The following is a 17,376-nucleotide window of genomic DNA, read 5'->3' as shown; positions in this document are numbered from 1 at the left end:
ATATTGGACGTTTACTTCTCAAGTGAACGCAATAATCACAGGTACGGTGGGATTTGAACCCACGATATCTGATCATAAAACTCCGAGTTAACAACTGCGAATCAGGGCCATCAAGGATTGGTTGTCCCAGAGAAATCTTACAAGACAACCTCGAACTCAGACAATGTCCGAAGACGTCTTCACTTCTAGATGTAGGTAACATGCAAACCAAAACCAATGTTTGAATTAGATCACGTCACATCACATCAATTCACGTCACGTCACGTCACGTCACGTCAAGTCAAGTCAAGTCAAGTCAAGTCAAGTCAAGTCAAGTCAAGTCACGTCACGTCACGTCACGTCACGTCAAGTCAAGTCAAGTCAAGTCAAGTCAAGTCAAGTCAAGTCAAGTCAAGTCAAGTCAAGTCAAGTCAAGTCAAGTCAAGTCACGTCAAGTCACGTCACTGGTGTATGAGACCTCCATCACTTGTGGCTTCCCTTCAATTGACACTGCATACTATGACTGGAATACTATTCACGGAGGCACAAAACCCCAAACTCACTAACTTTACTCATGGAAATTAACAGAGAATGTACTGTAGGTTAACCCACTTCGTGTCGTATTTGTTGCAACCTACTTTGTAGCTGCAGATTACACGTCCTTCAGCTAGCCAGTGGGTGCTCGAGAAGATACACCAGCCACACTGCATGATTATCTGCAGTCTTGTAGATGTTATCAGCTCCTGGAACTGACTTATGTCCTCTCAGGAGATTAGATATGAAACGAGGCCATTGCAAAAGGACACCCGCTACTTTTTTGTGTGTCTACCAGGACATTGCCTCGTGTCTGAGGTGAGGTGAAATCGGGTTCAACGTCGTGTTCAGGATTACTTCTCTGCTTAAGGACATGTGTGTGTGCGTGTGTGTGTGCGTGTGTGCACGCGTATGTGTAGACTTCTAGTCCAGACTAATATCGCAAACACCTAGTTGTTCTGTTTGTGAACAAGTTTATAATACGTCTAGAATCGTCTACACTGCATTTAGCATAGATTTCTTCTAATGATGGAAAGGACCGTGCACATTATATGTCCTTTCGATCGCCAGGAATGGTACCAAAATGTTCCATCTTAAACCGTTTGGGTGTGGCGCGACCATGTGCTATCGACCTTCCGCTATCAGGACAGACGCACTGTACAACAGATTATGGTAGCGGTATTAACACTGCAGAATGCTGATATGACCCACTCCAAGGGACTTCAAATCAACCCGGTTTTTATTCGAAGTTGGTTGCACACCCAGGTGCTGTTTCAGTAATGCGATCATCATCACATGTACAAACACACCTCTGTGTTCCAAAGCAACTAACAACTTCAACTAGCCTGAAGCACGCTAAACATACTATTATTCGTTCATGAAACAGACTTTATTCTCAGGTTCAAGTTAGAATGAGACGTTTTAGAAATATGAACTTCTGTCAAAATAAATTCAATGCTACGATATTGACGAAAGTCTAATGCTGACACTGTTGTAGCGTAAAATGTTTTTCAGCCAAATTTCTCAGTTCTTCGACTATTTTCCCGTCATTTCAAATATTTTCTTGACATTTCAACAATTTTCTTGCTGCTTCAATTAATTTCTCGTTGCTTCGAGTATGTTCTCGTGACTTCAAGTTTCTTTCAAAACCTTGAAATTTCAATTAATTCTGAAAGAACCTTGAAGCAACGAGAAAATATTCGGAGCAACGAGAACAATCTCGAAATTTCAAGTTTTTGACAGCCAAAAAATAAACGAAGTAACGAGAAAATAATCAAAACAACGATAAATTTCGCTGGAAAAAATATGTTATGCTACAAAAGTGGCATTAGGCTTTCGTAGATTAAATATTTGACACCACGTGAAGAGTTATTTGGATTGTGCAGAAGCAAAACATAATGGATCATTTTAAGAATGCATTCAAAACGTGGCGCATGTGAATATTCCCTCTCCATTTATTCTTTTCAAACAGGTTCCGTATAGGTAAAAGGTAAACATTGTACAGGTGACGGAAGTGCTTTGACTAAACTGATACAAGGAGTACGCGCCAACGCGTGAGTGTGTCTAAAACAGTGAATCATTATGGTGGTATTTCAAAAGCATGTCATAGTTTTACGTTAGACCTTACGTTTGCAGGGTTTTGCGAGTTTTGCCGACCTGGTAACGCGTGTATGTGCAAATGTTTTGTTTGAGACTTTTTGTCAAATCCGATTTAAACAACTTCTAGCGGCAGTTATATAATTATGAGTTCATTCATATGCCAAGTGTTTGAACTGCCTTTTCTTCAGCGAGAGTGCCATACGCCAGGAAATATCGAGTCTGTATAGCTACTTAAATATTATCCATTTCAGATGTAATGGTCCAGTGACGATGAGACTCCACATCATATCTGAAGCATGTGTGCTGCTTGTCCTCTTATCTCTGGATCAAACCGGGGGTCAGGCATACGGTAAGTACCCTTCCCCTAAGGCTGCCCCTTCCCCCATCCTATCCCCATTACACAGGACTCGGGGAGTCTCGCTGGATTCGTCGAAGTCGCAGTCGATTGCAAAGGTAGACGCCCGCATTGACTTGACCTATGGGCGGACAATGCTCGGACATGTAGTGCCATACCTGGTATTTGTAACAACCGTAGTATTGGCGATAATCTCAGAAGGTACACACTGAACACATATTGTTCAGATTACTCACACTGTCGATGCATCACGGAACTTTTGGGATACTGGTAATAAATTCAAACACCGTTGTTTCGACCTTGTGTTTGCGTTTAAGCTTGTTCCCTGTATTGCAAATTTAGTCAAAGCTTTCCGTATGTGTTGAACCTTTGATAACTCGAAGTATGTGCTTCACTGTATATCAGTGTCGATACCACACTACAACCTCGGCGGCTACCACTAAAATAACGCATTGTATGCCTGTTGGGAATCTAATACGAACACTTCAGTCACTGGGCTAAAAAATATAGATTCAATCAAATAGTTACTTCTTACTTATTTGAAATAAAAATTGACCTTGTTTGAATTACAATTCCAAAGTGCTCATATACTGACAACAGACAAAGAATGAAGGGGCTTGAGTTCTGTAAGAACCTCTGATTTGCAGAATTATTGCAAGAAAAAGGTTCCCATCCGGCTGTTACAATAACCGTTATAGTATGGCAATAGTATACTCAACTGTTGCTATAGCATGCAGTAGTATAGTTAGCAATAATACAGAAGGGCCACGATGGAGTTAATGCAGGACATGCTTGGGGTTTTCGCAAACACTTGATGTCAGCACTGATTTTCAGTGATCGATATGATTGATAATCTTCACTTTTTTGCTTTTTTCACTTTACACAGATAACCAACACTGTTATTATGTGATGTTGACGTTTTAATTTACATTTTTCTTAAAATAAAACAATCTGTTTCTGAATATGCATAGCAAAGAAGTCTTAGGTTCAGCCAATCGCCAGTTAGTCATGTAATGCAAATTTATGCATTTATGGGTCATATATACTATTAGCGCTTTCTTATAATGTATGTCTCGAAAGCTTGAAATTTGTTTTCTTTCATTCCATAATCCCAACACACACACCCTTCCCCCCCCGAGTTTCAGATGGCCGGTCCCTAGTTGAGTGTGAACGTTCACCGTGGCTGTGACACGTTCCTGTGTAGGGCAGTACAGCCTGATAGCCTGCATTGTAGGTCATCTCTTTATCTCTGTGTACAGGTTGGGAGTTTGTCCTCACCCAGAGTGGAGAATATATGCATTTAATTCGAACAGGACCAGTCTAGATACTTAAAAAGAGACACCTAGATAGCCTTTTTCCATTGCATGAAATAATTGAAAAAATACATATTTTCAAACAAGAAAGTATATTGTGAAATAAACTAGTGTTCAAAAGAAACGATACCACGTGTTTCAAAGATCACTAAATTAAAACAAAACAACATAGACATTTCAAATTGATATCTTTCATTAGATAAATGATTTTACGGCATGTGTACAAAAAGTCATGGCAATCAAAGATTTACAATCATTAACACAGGGCTTTAAACGAAGTGTGGTGCCCAAAATTGAAAATTCATTTTAGCACAGTGGAGGAGGCTAGTGAGGGTAGTCTCTGAAAACAGTCTTAACGCCACTTTAGTACCGGGTATGTCCACCAGCAGCTGCGATACATGCCATGACACGCCTCCGAGCTGATGACGTCAAACGTCGGATGACGTTAGGGGTGATTCGCTGCCACTCATCCTGGAGACAATGTTCCAATTGTTGGAGGTTGGCTGGGGGCGCAGGGCGTTTTCTGATTTTCCGATTGAGGTGATCCCATATGTGCTCAATGGGATTCAAATCCGGTGAACACGCTGGCTATGGCAAAACCTGTATGTTGGCGTTGGCAAGGAAGTTCTGGGTCAATCTTGCCGTATGAGGCCTAGCGTTATCGTGCTGGAACACGATTCCTCCTGGATGCGTTTGGGCGAATGGCTGCACGACTGGTCGTAAAACCTCATCCTGGTAACGCTGTGCATTCAGGTTCCCCCGAATAATGACGAGCCTCGTTTTCACATCACCGCAGATACCCCCCACACCATTACACCTTCACCTCCAAATGCATGGACTTGCTGGATGCAGTTCGGCGCCAAACGTTCACGAACTCTTCGGTATACTCGCTGCCGACCATCGTTCTTGTAAAGGCAAAACCGGCTTTCGTCCGAAAACAAGACACGTGCCCAGTTTCGACGTTGCCACCGCCGAACACGCCTGGCCCATATCAATCGGTTGACTCTGTTTTGACGTGTCAGGTAGGCTCCGCGGTAGGGGCGACGTGCACGGATACCATGTGCCTGCAGTCTCCTGTAGACGGTTTGTCGACTGATCCGGTGTCCCAGTCCCGTCGCCGCCGTTAACGTCGCAGGAACGAAGCGGCTACGTAGATGAAGTAACCGGATGTGGTTGTCTTGAATAGGCGTGGTCACCCGGGGTCTCCCGCTTCTCGGCCTGTCTGTTGTTCGGCCTGTTTGACGCAACCGTCGCATTAACCTGGTAACGGTTATGCGCGCGCATCCAAACGTTCTTGCTACAGCGGCGTGTGATGCTCCCTGTCGGACCATTCCAACGGCTCTTTCTCTCTCGATCGCTGTCAAACGTGCCATTTCTTTTGTGTGCTTTTACTGCTGTGGGCACAACGTGTCGGACCAGCGGTTTTACACAGTTCATCTGCACGTGCATTTCGTGCTACACGACTTAACGTCATTTTGAGTATTCGTGCGATTGCTTCTTAAGTGAATAAATGTTACCGTTTTTTTTTCGATCGAATACGTTTGGTTCGGAACGTGGGATACACAGAAATATGTTTTTTCTCCAAAAAGTATCATTAATTGAAAAATATTGAAAAAAATATTTGGTATCGTTTCTTTTGGACATGAGTTTACATAGTCAGTCAATCTTGATTTCTTAATGCTTAGAAGGCCAAAATGCCTATAAAACATGGAAACAAAGTAGTTTGTTCGCCTTCAGAATAATATATCTTACTGTGTTGGCTGTTAACTTTCTGGGGCGGTGGGGTAGCCTAGTGGTTAAAGCGTTGGCTCGTCACGCCGAAGACCCGGGTTCGAATCCCCACATGGGTTCAATGTGTGAAGCCCATTTCTGGTGTCCCCCGCCGTGATGTTGCTGGAATATTGCTAAAAGCGGCGTAAAAAACAAACCTCAGTCAGTCAGTTAACTTTCTAAGATCCATAACATATAGAAAATAGGCACTGACGCTTTTAATTGTTTAATTTGTAAGTAACATTCAGACCGAAAATAGTACTGAAAGAATTCTTTGAAGGACATAAATGAGCAAACAAGTAAAGAGTGATATTTGTTTTCGGTATGATTAAAATTGCATAGATGACAACGTTTATCTTGTTTGGATTCCACAGCGTCAACCTGATTCAGTAAGGAGGTCATGTTAACATCAAAATCGAGTTGACGCCACTTGGAAATTCTTTAAATATTCTTTAAACGAAAATTAGTTTTTTTGAATACCTGATGCTATGTATTTCAAAAATGTAGAAATCATAACCATGCTTGTAAGTACTGTTTGGAATCAATAATAATATTTATATTTACGTAATTTTTAAAGTCAAAACATAACCTTACCCTAATGAATAAATGTGGCTGTTAACTTCTGTGTCCTGTTAGATTTACACAGATGATCGAGGGAACTATACAATGTATATGGTAGTTGGCTTTTGATACGCTGAATTTCGCTTGAATGCACAATGCCATTTAGAAAGTGAGTGAGTGTAATGCATGTAATCTATTTGGGATTCCACTTTCTCAGTAAAGTACAGATTGTAGTACTTTTGAGTTCCATCAGGGATTCGAACCCACACTCTCAGAGTCAGGCACCAAATCGCCAGCACACACAGTCAGCCATCTAACCGACTCAGCCGTCAAAGCTTGACATATTTCAACAAGAAGCAGTGTATAATTTATTTAATCATGCAAATTTATGTAACAGATTTCCCCAACCAACGATATTGACTACGAAAGCCTATTGCTGCCACTTTTGTAGCATAAATATATTTTTTTCTGCTACAATTCTCGTTACTTCGAGTGTTTTCTCGTAACTTCAATAATTTTCTCGTTACTTCAAGTTTCTGTCAAAAACTTGAAATTTCGAGTATTTACTCGTTGCTTCGAGTATTTTCTCGTTACTTTAATTATTTTTTTCGTTGCTTCGATTAATTTCTCGCTGCTTCGAATATTTTCTCGTTGCTTCAAGATTCTCTCAAAAACTTGAAATTTCGAATATTGACTCTTTGCTTCGAATATTTTCTCGTTATTTCAATTATTTTTTCGTTGCTTCGATTAATTTCTCGTTACTTCAAGTGCCTATCAAAAACTTGAAATTTCATATATTTTCTCGTTGCTTCAAGTTTCTGTCAAAAACTTGAAATTTCAAGTATGTTGCTTCGAGTATTTTCTCGTTACTTCAGGTTTCTGAAAGAAAGTTGAAGGAACGAGAAAAATACTCGAAACAACGAGAAGGGGGATGTCCTAAAACTCGGGCCGGGCCGAGCCGGGTCAAGGAGGGCCAAGTATATATTTCGCTACTACATTGATTATCGAAAACCATGTCTACAATTAATTAATGCAGCTTACACCCATGACAATATGGACAGCAGTAAGCCACACACGTGTGTCATAATAACCTTAGTACGAGTAAATCGCTTAAACTCAGGAAGACGAGTGTCCTGTGAAAGTGACTAAGCAAGGTTACGTCTAAAAGAGAAGTCGTGAAACGAAACAGGATTCAAAACGTATAAATACTTCAGTCAATCCCGATATACATTTCTGTCGGCCCGGAAAGGATTTTACAAATACTACCTCAGAAGTTCAATGTTCATCGTATTTAGAGCACGCCCACAGGTAAATCATACGATCTTTTCCCCGGTTCTGTTTGGCCCGGGCCGTCAAAAGCAGCATAGATCTCACACATGTATCTTGAATTTTGTTTAAATCCATAGATTAGTATGATATCTACCTAAATATCATTTTCAATGTTACAAAATGCCACATGTAAAGATAACTGGGCCGTTAAAGTGAAGCCCGTTTCCCTCTCCATTCCCAACATATCCAGCCTCTATCAAAAGTGTTAAGTCTATGACTTGTCCCGGGCCATCAAAAACAACTTAAACATCACACATGTATCCTGAATTGTACATCTATTACAATTGTACAATCTAGTAATATCTACCTAAAACCTCTTTATGAAGTCTCAGATTGAAGTAATTTGAACGATCACGTTGCTCAAAGCGGGGCCCTTTGCCTCATTCTCAACATGTCACAAGTCATCGGACCACAGTGATATCAATTCCTGTTCTCATATTTGTTTGGTCTCTAGCGTTCTATGGCAAATGTCTGAATACTGATACCCATCGAATGTTACCATTTAAAAAGTATGCCAGAAACACAGGCGAACAGCCTGCCTAATATAAGGTAGTATTGTTGTGTTGTTGTTTTTTTTTACCCCTTTCACGTACGAATCATAGTACTATGTATCATTTTCTCGTTACTTCAATTATTTTCTCGTTGCTTCGAATATTTTCTCGTTGCCTCAAGTTTCTGCCAAATACTTGAAATTTCAAATATTTACTTGTTATTTCAAATTTCTGTCCATACCTTGAAATTTCGAGTATTTACTCGTTACTTCAATTATTTTTTCGTTGCTTCGATTAACTTCTCGTTGGGAGTACCTAAAGCTCGGGCCAAGAAAAGTCGGGCCGGGCCGGGCCACCGGGTACTACTAAAAATGGATCGCAGAATATTTAAACGAAACCTACACATTTGGGAAGAAACGCTTCCTACCATCAAAAATGTATAGTTTGATTGAAAATGTATGTTTAACGATGAAATAAAAAGAAAACTATGACTACATACTGAGAGTCACGTAGACAAGACACCGTCTTGTTGTTATGTGTTTTCCTTGATATGTCTATGTGAGAAGGTTACTTACTTCTCTTAGCGTGTGATGCCCTGGGAAGGTAGGGACAGTGTTTTGACTTCATTTCTTTACTTAATTAAAATATTGAGGTTCCCTAATTAACCTTTATTACCTCATGCTCATCCAGCACCGGCCGTTTATGTTAATGCGAAGTAGATAGTGGCTAATGTCAGCCGGTAAATGTGACATGTTTAAATATAGGTTAAAGCTCTTACAGCAATGTTAATTTTCTAGAGTTACTGAGTAGCAAACACCTTGCGTAAAGTGATGCCCTCTTTTTTATATCCTCAAAATAGTTGCTATATTATATGTGTTCGGTCTTGCCCGGGCTCCCACAAGCACCTTAAACCTCACACATGTATCCAGCATTGTATTTATATCTATAGAATGGTATTGCATCTGCCTAAATATCAGTTTGTATTGTTACAAAATGCCACATGTAAAGATGATTGGTGCGTTAAAATGAAGCCCTATTCACTCTCCATTCCCAACATAGAGTCAATCAAAAGTGGCTAGTCTCTGAAATACCCCCATTCCCCCTTGCGTGATGTTGATTTGTTCTTATAACCATATCTTCTTCTTTTCTGTCCCAACTGACAGCTGCTTTATCTGCCACCACTAAGCAGTCGGTGAAGGTAAGATACTTGCAACACAGAAGGTAGCAACATTCTCAAAATGTGTTGCATCAGTGACAAATGGTACACGTTGCAGTTCCCTATTTAGACTTGTACCATACGTTCCCTAATCGTTCCTAGGTGAACAATTCCCTAGGATGTCCATATGGTGGGACAGGATACGCATACCTTTTCGAGAACACCTGGTATCTAGTGATTCATAAACATATGCTCTGTCATTATGTCCACCAATGGATTGTCTGGTCTAGACTCGATATTTACAGTCATATGGCTGAAAGCGGCGTTAAACAACAAACAAAACCACACACTTGAACCAAACCAACACAAAAAACAACACCCAAAACAAATGCTCATAATATAGTCGGAACGTTTAGTATCGACTCTGCTTTTCTAAGAGATTTCTAATGGATATGGAACGGGCTTTGTCGCTATTATTTCATGTGGTTCGTTTGCGTGGGGAATTTCTTTTCTTTCTTTACTTTTAAAAACTGACGCAACGGACGAACTGGGTGCATCCATACTACATGTATATGTTGACAAACATATCGGAGTGTGAATGATACATAGTACTCTGATTCATACGTAAAAGGGGTTAAAAATAAAAACAAAACAATACTACCTTATATAAGCCAGGTTGTTCGCCTGTGTTTCTGGCATACTTTTTAAATGGTAACATTCGATGGGTATCAGTTTGATATTTGCTACAGACCAAACAAATATGAGAACGGGGATTCATATGACTGTGGTCCGATGACTTGTGACATGTTGAGAATGAGGCTAAGGGCCCCACTTTGAGCAACGCAATCGTTCAAATTACTTCAATCTGAGACTTCATAAAGAGGTTTAAGGTAGATATAACTAGATATGTGTACAATTCAGGATACATGTGTGATGTTTAAGTTGATTTTGATGGCCCGGGACAAGTCATAGACTTAACACTTTTGATAGAGGCTGGATATGTTTGGAATGGAGAGGGAAACGGGCTTCACTTTAACGGACACAGTTATCTTTACATGTGGCATTTTGTAACATTGAAAATGATATTTAGGTAGATAAAATACTATTTTATGGATTTAAACAAAATTCAAGATACATGTGTGAGATCTATGCTGCTTTTGACGGCCCGGGCCAAACAGAACCGAACAATTGTCAAAGTGTGGGAAAAGATCGTATCATTTACCTGTGGGCATGCTTTAAATACGATGAACAGTGAACTTTTGAGATAGTATTCGTAAAAACCTTTCCGGGCCGACAGAAATGTATATCGGGATTGACTGAAGTATGTGTACGTTTTGAATCCTGTTTCGTTTCACGACTTCTCTTTTAGACGTAACCTTGCTTAGTCACTTTCACAGGCCACTCGCCTTTTTGAGTTTTAAGCGATTTACTCGTACTAAGGTTATTATGACACACGTGTTGGGTTCCTGCTGCTCATATTGTCATGGGTGTAAGCTGGATTAATTAATTGTAGACATGGTTTTACTTGACCATCCTTGAGCCGGCTCGGCCCGGCCCGAGTTTTAGGACATCCCCTTTTCGTTGTTTCGAGTGTTTATCTCGTTCCTTCAACTTTCTTTTAGAAACTTGAAGTAACGAGAAAATACTGGAAGCAACGATTAAAACTTCAAATTTCAAGTTTTGAAAAGAAACTTGAAGTAACGAGAAAATGTTTGAAATTTCAAGTTTTTGAAATATACTTGAAGCAACGAGAAATTAATCGAAGCAGCGAAAAAATAATTGAAATAACGAGAAAAGATTCGAAGCAACTAGTCAATATTCGAAATTTCAAGTTTTTGAGAGAAACTTGAAGCAACGAGAAAATATTTGAAATTTCAAGTTTTTGATAGAAACTTGAAGTAACGAGAAATTAATCGAAGCAACGAAAAAATAATTGAAATAACGAGAAAATATTCGAAGCAACTAGTCAATATTTGTAATTTCAAGTTTTTGAGAGAAACTTGAAGCAACGAGAAAATATTTGAAATTTCAAGTTTTTGATAGAAATTTGAAGTAACGAGAAATTAATCGAAGAAACGAAAAATAGTTGAAATAACGAGAAAATATTCGAAATTTCAAGTTTTTGAGAGAAACTTGAAGCAACGAGAAATTAATCGAAGCAGCGAAAAAATAATTGAAATAACGAGAAAATATTCGAGGCAACGAGAAAATATTCGAAATTTCAAGTTTTTGAGAGAAACTTGAAGCAACGAGAAATTAATCGAAGCAGCGAAAAAATAATTGAAATAACGAGAAAATATTCGAGGCAACGAGTCAATATTCGAAATTTCAAGTTTTTGATAGAAACTTGAAGTAACGAGAAATTAATCGAAGCAACGAAATAATAATTGAAATAACGAGAAAATATTCGAAGCAACTAGTCAATATTCGAAATTTCAAGTTTTTGATAAAAACTTGAAGCAACGAGAAAATATTTGAAATTTCAAGTTTTTGAGAGAAACTTGAAGCAACGAGAAAATATTTGAAATTTCAAGTTTTTGATAGAAACTTGAAGTAAAGAGAAATTAATCGAAACAACGAAAAAATAATTGAAGTAACGAGAAAATATTCGAAGCAACTAGTCAATATTCGAAATTTCAAGTTTTTGAGAGAAACTTGAAGCAACGAGAAAATATTTGAAATTTCAAGTTTTTGAGAGAAACTTGAAGCAACGAGAAAATATTTGAAATTTCAATTTTTTGATAGAAACTTGAAGCAACGAGAAAATGTTAGAAGCCACGAGAAATTAATCGAAGCAACGAAAAAATAATTGAAGTAACGAGAAAATATTCGAAGCAAAGAGTCAATATTCGAAATTTCAAGTTTTTGAGAGAAACTTGAAGTAACGAGAAAATATTCGAAGCAGCGAGAAATTAATCGAAGCAACGAAAAAATAATTGAAGTAACGAGAAAATACTCGAAGCAACGAGAAAATACTCGAAATTTCAAGTTTTTTATAGAAACTTGAAGTAACGAGAAAATATTCGAAGCCACGAGAAATTAATTGAAGCAACGAAAAAATAATTGAAGTAACGAGAAAATATTCGAAGCAACGAGTCAATATTCGAAATTTCAAGTTTTTGAGAGAAACTTGAAGCAACGAGAAAATATTCGAAGCCAAGAGAAATTAATTGAAGCAACGAAAAAATAATTGAAGTAACGAGAAAATACTCGAAGCAACGAGTAAATACTCGAAATTTCAATTTTTTGATAGAAACTTGAAGTAACGAGAAAATTATTGAAGTAACGAGAAAATACTCGAAGTAACGAGTAAATATTCGAAGCAACGAGAACTGTAGCAGAAAAAAAATATTTATGCTACAAAAGTGGCAGCATTAGGCTTTGGTAACATATACCATCAGCGCGCATTAGATGATATATTCTGGAGCCGACGTTAATCAGCCAGCTTCATTTGTCTCTTTCAACCAGTCAACGATATTTTACATATTTCACCATAGAACGTCATTTTACATATTTCATCAACGAAGGATATTTGACATATTTCACCAAAGATCGTTATTTGACAAATTCCACTAAAAAGGGATATTTCACACATTTTACCAAGAGCGTTATTTGACATTTTTAACCAAAGGAGGATATTTGACTTGTTTCACCGAAAAGCGTTATTTGACTGATTTCACTAACTTCAGTGACGCGATGTTATCAATGCCAGTAGGAGCCCTAACGTCTGAACTGCAGTTAACCCACGAACTTTCCAACGTGAGGACAGAAAACGCCAGGTCACGGTGGTCTGTCTGTCCCACGGTGTGTAGTAAGTCGTCGACGTGCACCCACGAAACTGCCACGTGATCAGCTGCTGATCGGAATATCAGAGGCAGTGTATAATTTAAAAGTTAATAATTTGAAATTTACCTTGAAAACGTATTCCGAGAACCAATTCAGTGCTACTATCTCACTTACTATTGTTTCACTGTTCAATCTTGAATTAATGTTGAGAGGTAGATATAGCCGAGATACACCTAATGGTGTAGGTGTCTGTGATTGTACTGGGTACTGTTACTTGCATCCTGTTTAAACCTATACGACACTGTCTTTTCAAACACGTGACGATATTCCTGTACTGATCCTCTGTTGATGTTGTCATGAATAATTTGGTAGCGATGGTTGTGGTGGTGATGATGATGTTGATGTTGATGACGATGATGATGAAGATGATGGTGATGATGGTGGTGTTGGTGCTGTTGATGCTGCTGATGATAATGGTGGTGGTGGTGGTGATGATGATGTTGATGCTGATGATGCTGATGATGCTGATGATGATGATGATGATGATGATGATGATGATGATGATGATGTTGACGTTGACGATGATGATGATGATGATGTTGATGTTGACGATGATGATGATGATGATGATGTTGATGCTGATGATGCTGATGATGTTGACGATGATGATGATGATGTTGATGATGATGATGATGATGATGATGATGATGATGATGATGATGATGATGATGATGATGATGTTGATGATGATGTTGATGATGATGTTGACGATGATGATGATGATGTTGATGATGATGTTGACGATGATGATGTTGATGTTGATGTTGATGCTGATGCTGATGATGATGATGTTGATGATGATGATGATGTTGATGTTGATGTTGATGTTGATGATGATGTTGACGATGATGATGTTGATGTTGATGTTGATGCTGATGCTGATGTTGATGTTGATGTTGATGATGATGTTGACGATGATGATGTTGATGTTGATGTTGATGTTGATGATGATGTTGACGATGATGATGATGTTGATGTTGATGTTGATGTTGATGTTGATGTTGATGATGATGATGTTGACGATGATGATGTTGATGTTGATGTTGATGCTGATGATGATGTTGATGATGATGATGATGATGATGATGTTGATGTTGATGTTTCAGACTGCCCCCTAGGATGGGATGAATATGGACAGAAGTGTTATCACTTCGTGATCTACCCACCCCGGGTGTATGCAGAAGCAATGGCAGCCTGTCAGGTACAATCATGCTTCTTCACAGAAACATAAAGTGTTCCAGGAAGTGACTCAACACGTGGTCACAGCGTCTGTTTTCTGTATGCTTTATGTATTTACTTCGTCCCCAGTGTTCTCCCATGGCAATAGAAACTGATCATGATTCGTACTGATCAAATTAGTATCAAGTATCAGATACATTGAAATTAACAAGACGTTTCTTCAAAAACATTGCACCTGAATGAACATCGATCTATTGATAGCTGACATGTAAATGCAAATAAAAATGATTAACCCAATTAAAATGTACGCGTTCAATACAATGGTGTTTTTTGTAAACACTTGAGGAAATCTGATATTATTAAGCTGACATTCTTATGCTGTGAAGAACTGAAGAAGCCAGACATTGTGATGTTGAAAAGTGTTGAAATTCTAAACCAAAATACCTCGTGTTAAATTGTTTAGAATATATCAAGCAAAATCAAGGTGTAAAGAAATATGACACCACCATGCATGAAGAAAACAGACACTGTTGTGTGGTAAAGTTTTTATTATATCAAACAATGTGAAGATGTAAAGGGGTGAGGACATCTCGCACTACCATGATGTGAAGTTTTGAGGAAAACAGACACTGTCGTGTTGTAAAGTGTCAAAGAAACAACACACTGTCATGTTCTATGTTGTATCTGTCGGTCACCCATGTTCCGAGTCTCTCTTCAGGCTGACGGAGCCAGTCTGGTCAGTGTGAACGACGCCGGCGAACACAGGTTTATCAGCCAGTGGCTGACCAAAAACGACGGAAACAGGTTAGACCACTTCTCCCAGTTTAATCGAGACATGGATCTTGTCAGTAAACTGGAGCATGACTCTGATAATGGCTTGACTATGGTTGTCTCAGGGGTTACTATATTACAGTGTGAGTGTTGGGGAGAAATACACGGGTATTAATTACATATCTATACTTAAAGTCAGAACTAACGTTAAATCATCTATATCAGAGTTATAAAAGCTCTTTATAGTCAGAGGGGTTGCATAATCGAGTCGTGTCCCTCAGCCGTGAGTGGATTCGCAAGCAGGGGATTCAAGTTCCAATCCAAGCATTACATCCGTTCTTGACCTGAATCACTTTGGGCAACCCCCCTTCTGGAAATTCTGTAAAAGCCGTTTGTAAATATAGAAGCGACAAAACCCTTTTCACATCCATGAGGAATCTCTGCTAAATGCAGAGTCGATTAAACAATTCTGACTATGTTATGAACATGTATTTGTTTCAGCAGTATTACCTCACTCTCGCACTCTACAGATACAGTATGTAAGCTATTTCTAAACTGAAAGACTGTTGTTCAATTATTCAGAATGACATCGCCGTTCGATACTCATGACCATATAAGGTGTGCAGGACATTGTCGGTTTCAGACAGGACCTATGGTTCACGAGCGGGACCGGAGACCAGATGAACCTGAAGTGGGAAGGCGACGGGTCAGTCAGTCAGCTGGGGCAGAACTGGTGGCTGGAAACGACCGATTACAATCTGACCAATCAGATCGTTGTTTATAAATATTCCGGTATATGTTGCAATCAGTTATTTAATGCATTCAAACAGTATACTACATTGTAATCTATTGAAGATTTTTTTCCATGTAAAATGTGATACTACTGAACCATTCTATGTCGGTATACTGTATATTTCCTATACACTAACAAACAATTGTGTTCCGCTTTTAGTTCCACTGGGAGAGTTTGGCTGGAGTCGATCTCCGAAGAGTGCTGTCCTCTCGTACATCTGTGAGATCAGTAGGAACGAAGCCTTCAGAATAACACAGGCTGTTCGAGACTACAGTGAGTAGTTGTTCGAGACTACAGTCAGTAGGCTCTTCGTCAACGTTAGGTAATAATCACTCTCTGTTAGGTGCCCAAACAAATTCCGTTGGGAGCAAAAGGCAAAACAATTTTATTTGAAAGTATCACTAAATATGATCGATGACACCGGGTGTTCTAGTGGAAAAACACGAAAACCGTGAGTATGAATACATCAATCTACGCATCGATGCAGAAAACAATGAACGTCGATAACCCATTGGAACATTTATTTGACATCAGAACAGAGCTTAATATACATGGTGAAATCTGTTTTTATAAGGACATTCCATCTCGTTGGAGAAATAGATTTGTTAAGTATCTGTCCCTATTTCCATAACCTGTCACCCAAACAATGTGAGATGTCATCAGCACATGGATTTCCAAGAAATGATTTCTTTGAGTCAAACAGTGTAAATATGCAGCAGGATGACACAATATTATAACATATATCTTTGCAGGATATTTCTTTTATAAATACTATTTTTAACCATTATTGTAAACTAGTCAAGACTACGGGCACACTACTCACGTAATATCTGTTGTATTTGAACCAACATGTTTATTTAGAACTTTAAGCTAAAGTGCTCGGCTCTAAATAAGAGCAAAGTAAATCTGGAGTAGGAAATCATGAAATTTCAGAAAAGATGTTTCTCGTGATTCACTCACTCACTCACTCACTCACTTGTTTCTTTTGTTAGCTTATGGCCAAGACATCACAGATCCCAGCCTCATTCCACGTGGCCCCAAGTTCCTAAACCGTAATCCCGACATAGTGATCGCCGGACGTAATCCAACCGCTTCCATCGAGTGTAGTGCGTCCGGTTCTCCGCAGCCGAAATTTACATGGTACAAGTATTATGGCACTGCTAACCAATCGGAGGTGACGTCATCGGTGGATGAACGTTACACGTTAACCAATGGCAGGCTGACTATCCAGAACCCGGATGCAACTCTGGACATGGGGATGTACCAGTGCACGGCTACCAACTCTATCGGGACGATCGTCAGTGATCCTATTCAGGTGTCATTTGGATGTACGGTCTTCGACAGTCTTCTTCTTCTGAGTTATGAGTTGTAGGGGATGGGGCGAAACAGGCAGACCAGTTTTCTGAGGTGTCGTAATGAGCTGTGTAGGGTTGCGTCTTGATGGCACGCGGGGAAGCTAGTATTTTGGGCCGGAATCTCGGTTCGCCTGTTTATGATTGTGTTTCAAGGTTTGTAAGCAGCATAGCGTGCTCGTGGGTTAACGTCTGAGACCCACAGCACTTCCATCCTCCTCTTCAGTTTTAATCTGACACGTTGTGATGTAATAATAATAATAATGGCGATTTGTTATGCGCTATAATCCGCACAGTAGTGCATGCTAAAAGCGCAGGAATAGGTAACTGGAATGTTGTTCAAAGAAA

At 39.2% G+C, this 17,376-nt stretch overlaps 1 protein-coding gene across 1 annotated transcript in view; it reads left to right on the top strand.

Annotated features, from left to right (window-relative positions):
* The window catches only part of LOC124284686 (contactin-like), a 35,520-nt gene that overhangs the window by 1,266 nt on the left and 16,878 nt on the right, over window positions 1-17,376 (top strand). The window contains exons 2-7 of the mRNA XM_046720788.1: window positions 2,364-2,461; window positions 14,040-14,134; window positions 14,831-14,916; window positions 15,527-15,675; window positions 15,836-15,949; window positions 16,669-17,004. Of these exons, the coding sequence (XP_046576744.1) occupies window positions 2,383-2,461; window positions 14,040-14,134; window positions 14,831-14,916; window positions 15,527-15,675; window positions 15,836-15,949; window positions 16,669-17,004 (859 nt within the window). The 5' untranslated portion in view covers window positions 2,364-2,382. The remainder of the gene's footprint in view (window positions 1-2,363; window positions 2,462-14,039; window positions 14,135-14,830; window positions 14,917-15,526; window positions 15,676-15,835; window positions 15,950-16,668; window positions 17,005-17,376) is intronic.

The sequence above is a fragment of the Haliotis rubra genome, unplaced genomic scaffold (assembly GCF_003918875.1).
Source record: "Haliotis rubra isolate DU_JTF1 unplaced genomic scaffold, ASM391887v1 Scf342, whole genome shotgun sequence".
In the NCBI taxonomy this organism is placed as follows: domain Eukaryota; kingdom Metazoa; phylum Mollusca; class Gastropoda; order Lepetellida; family Haliotidae; genus Haliotis; species Haliotis rubra.
Note: the sequence above shows the minus strand (reverse complement) of the source record. Positions and strands in the feature narration are given on the sequence as shown.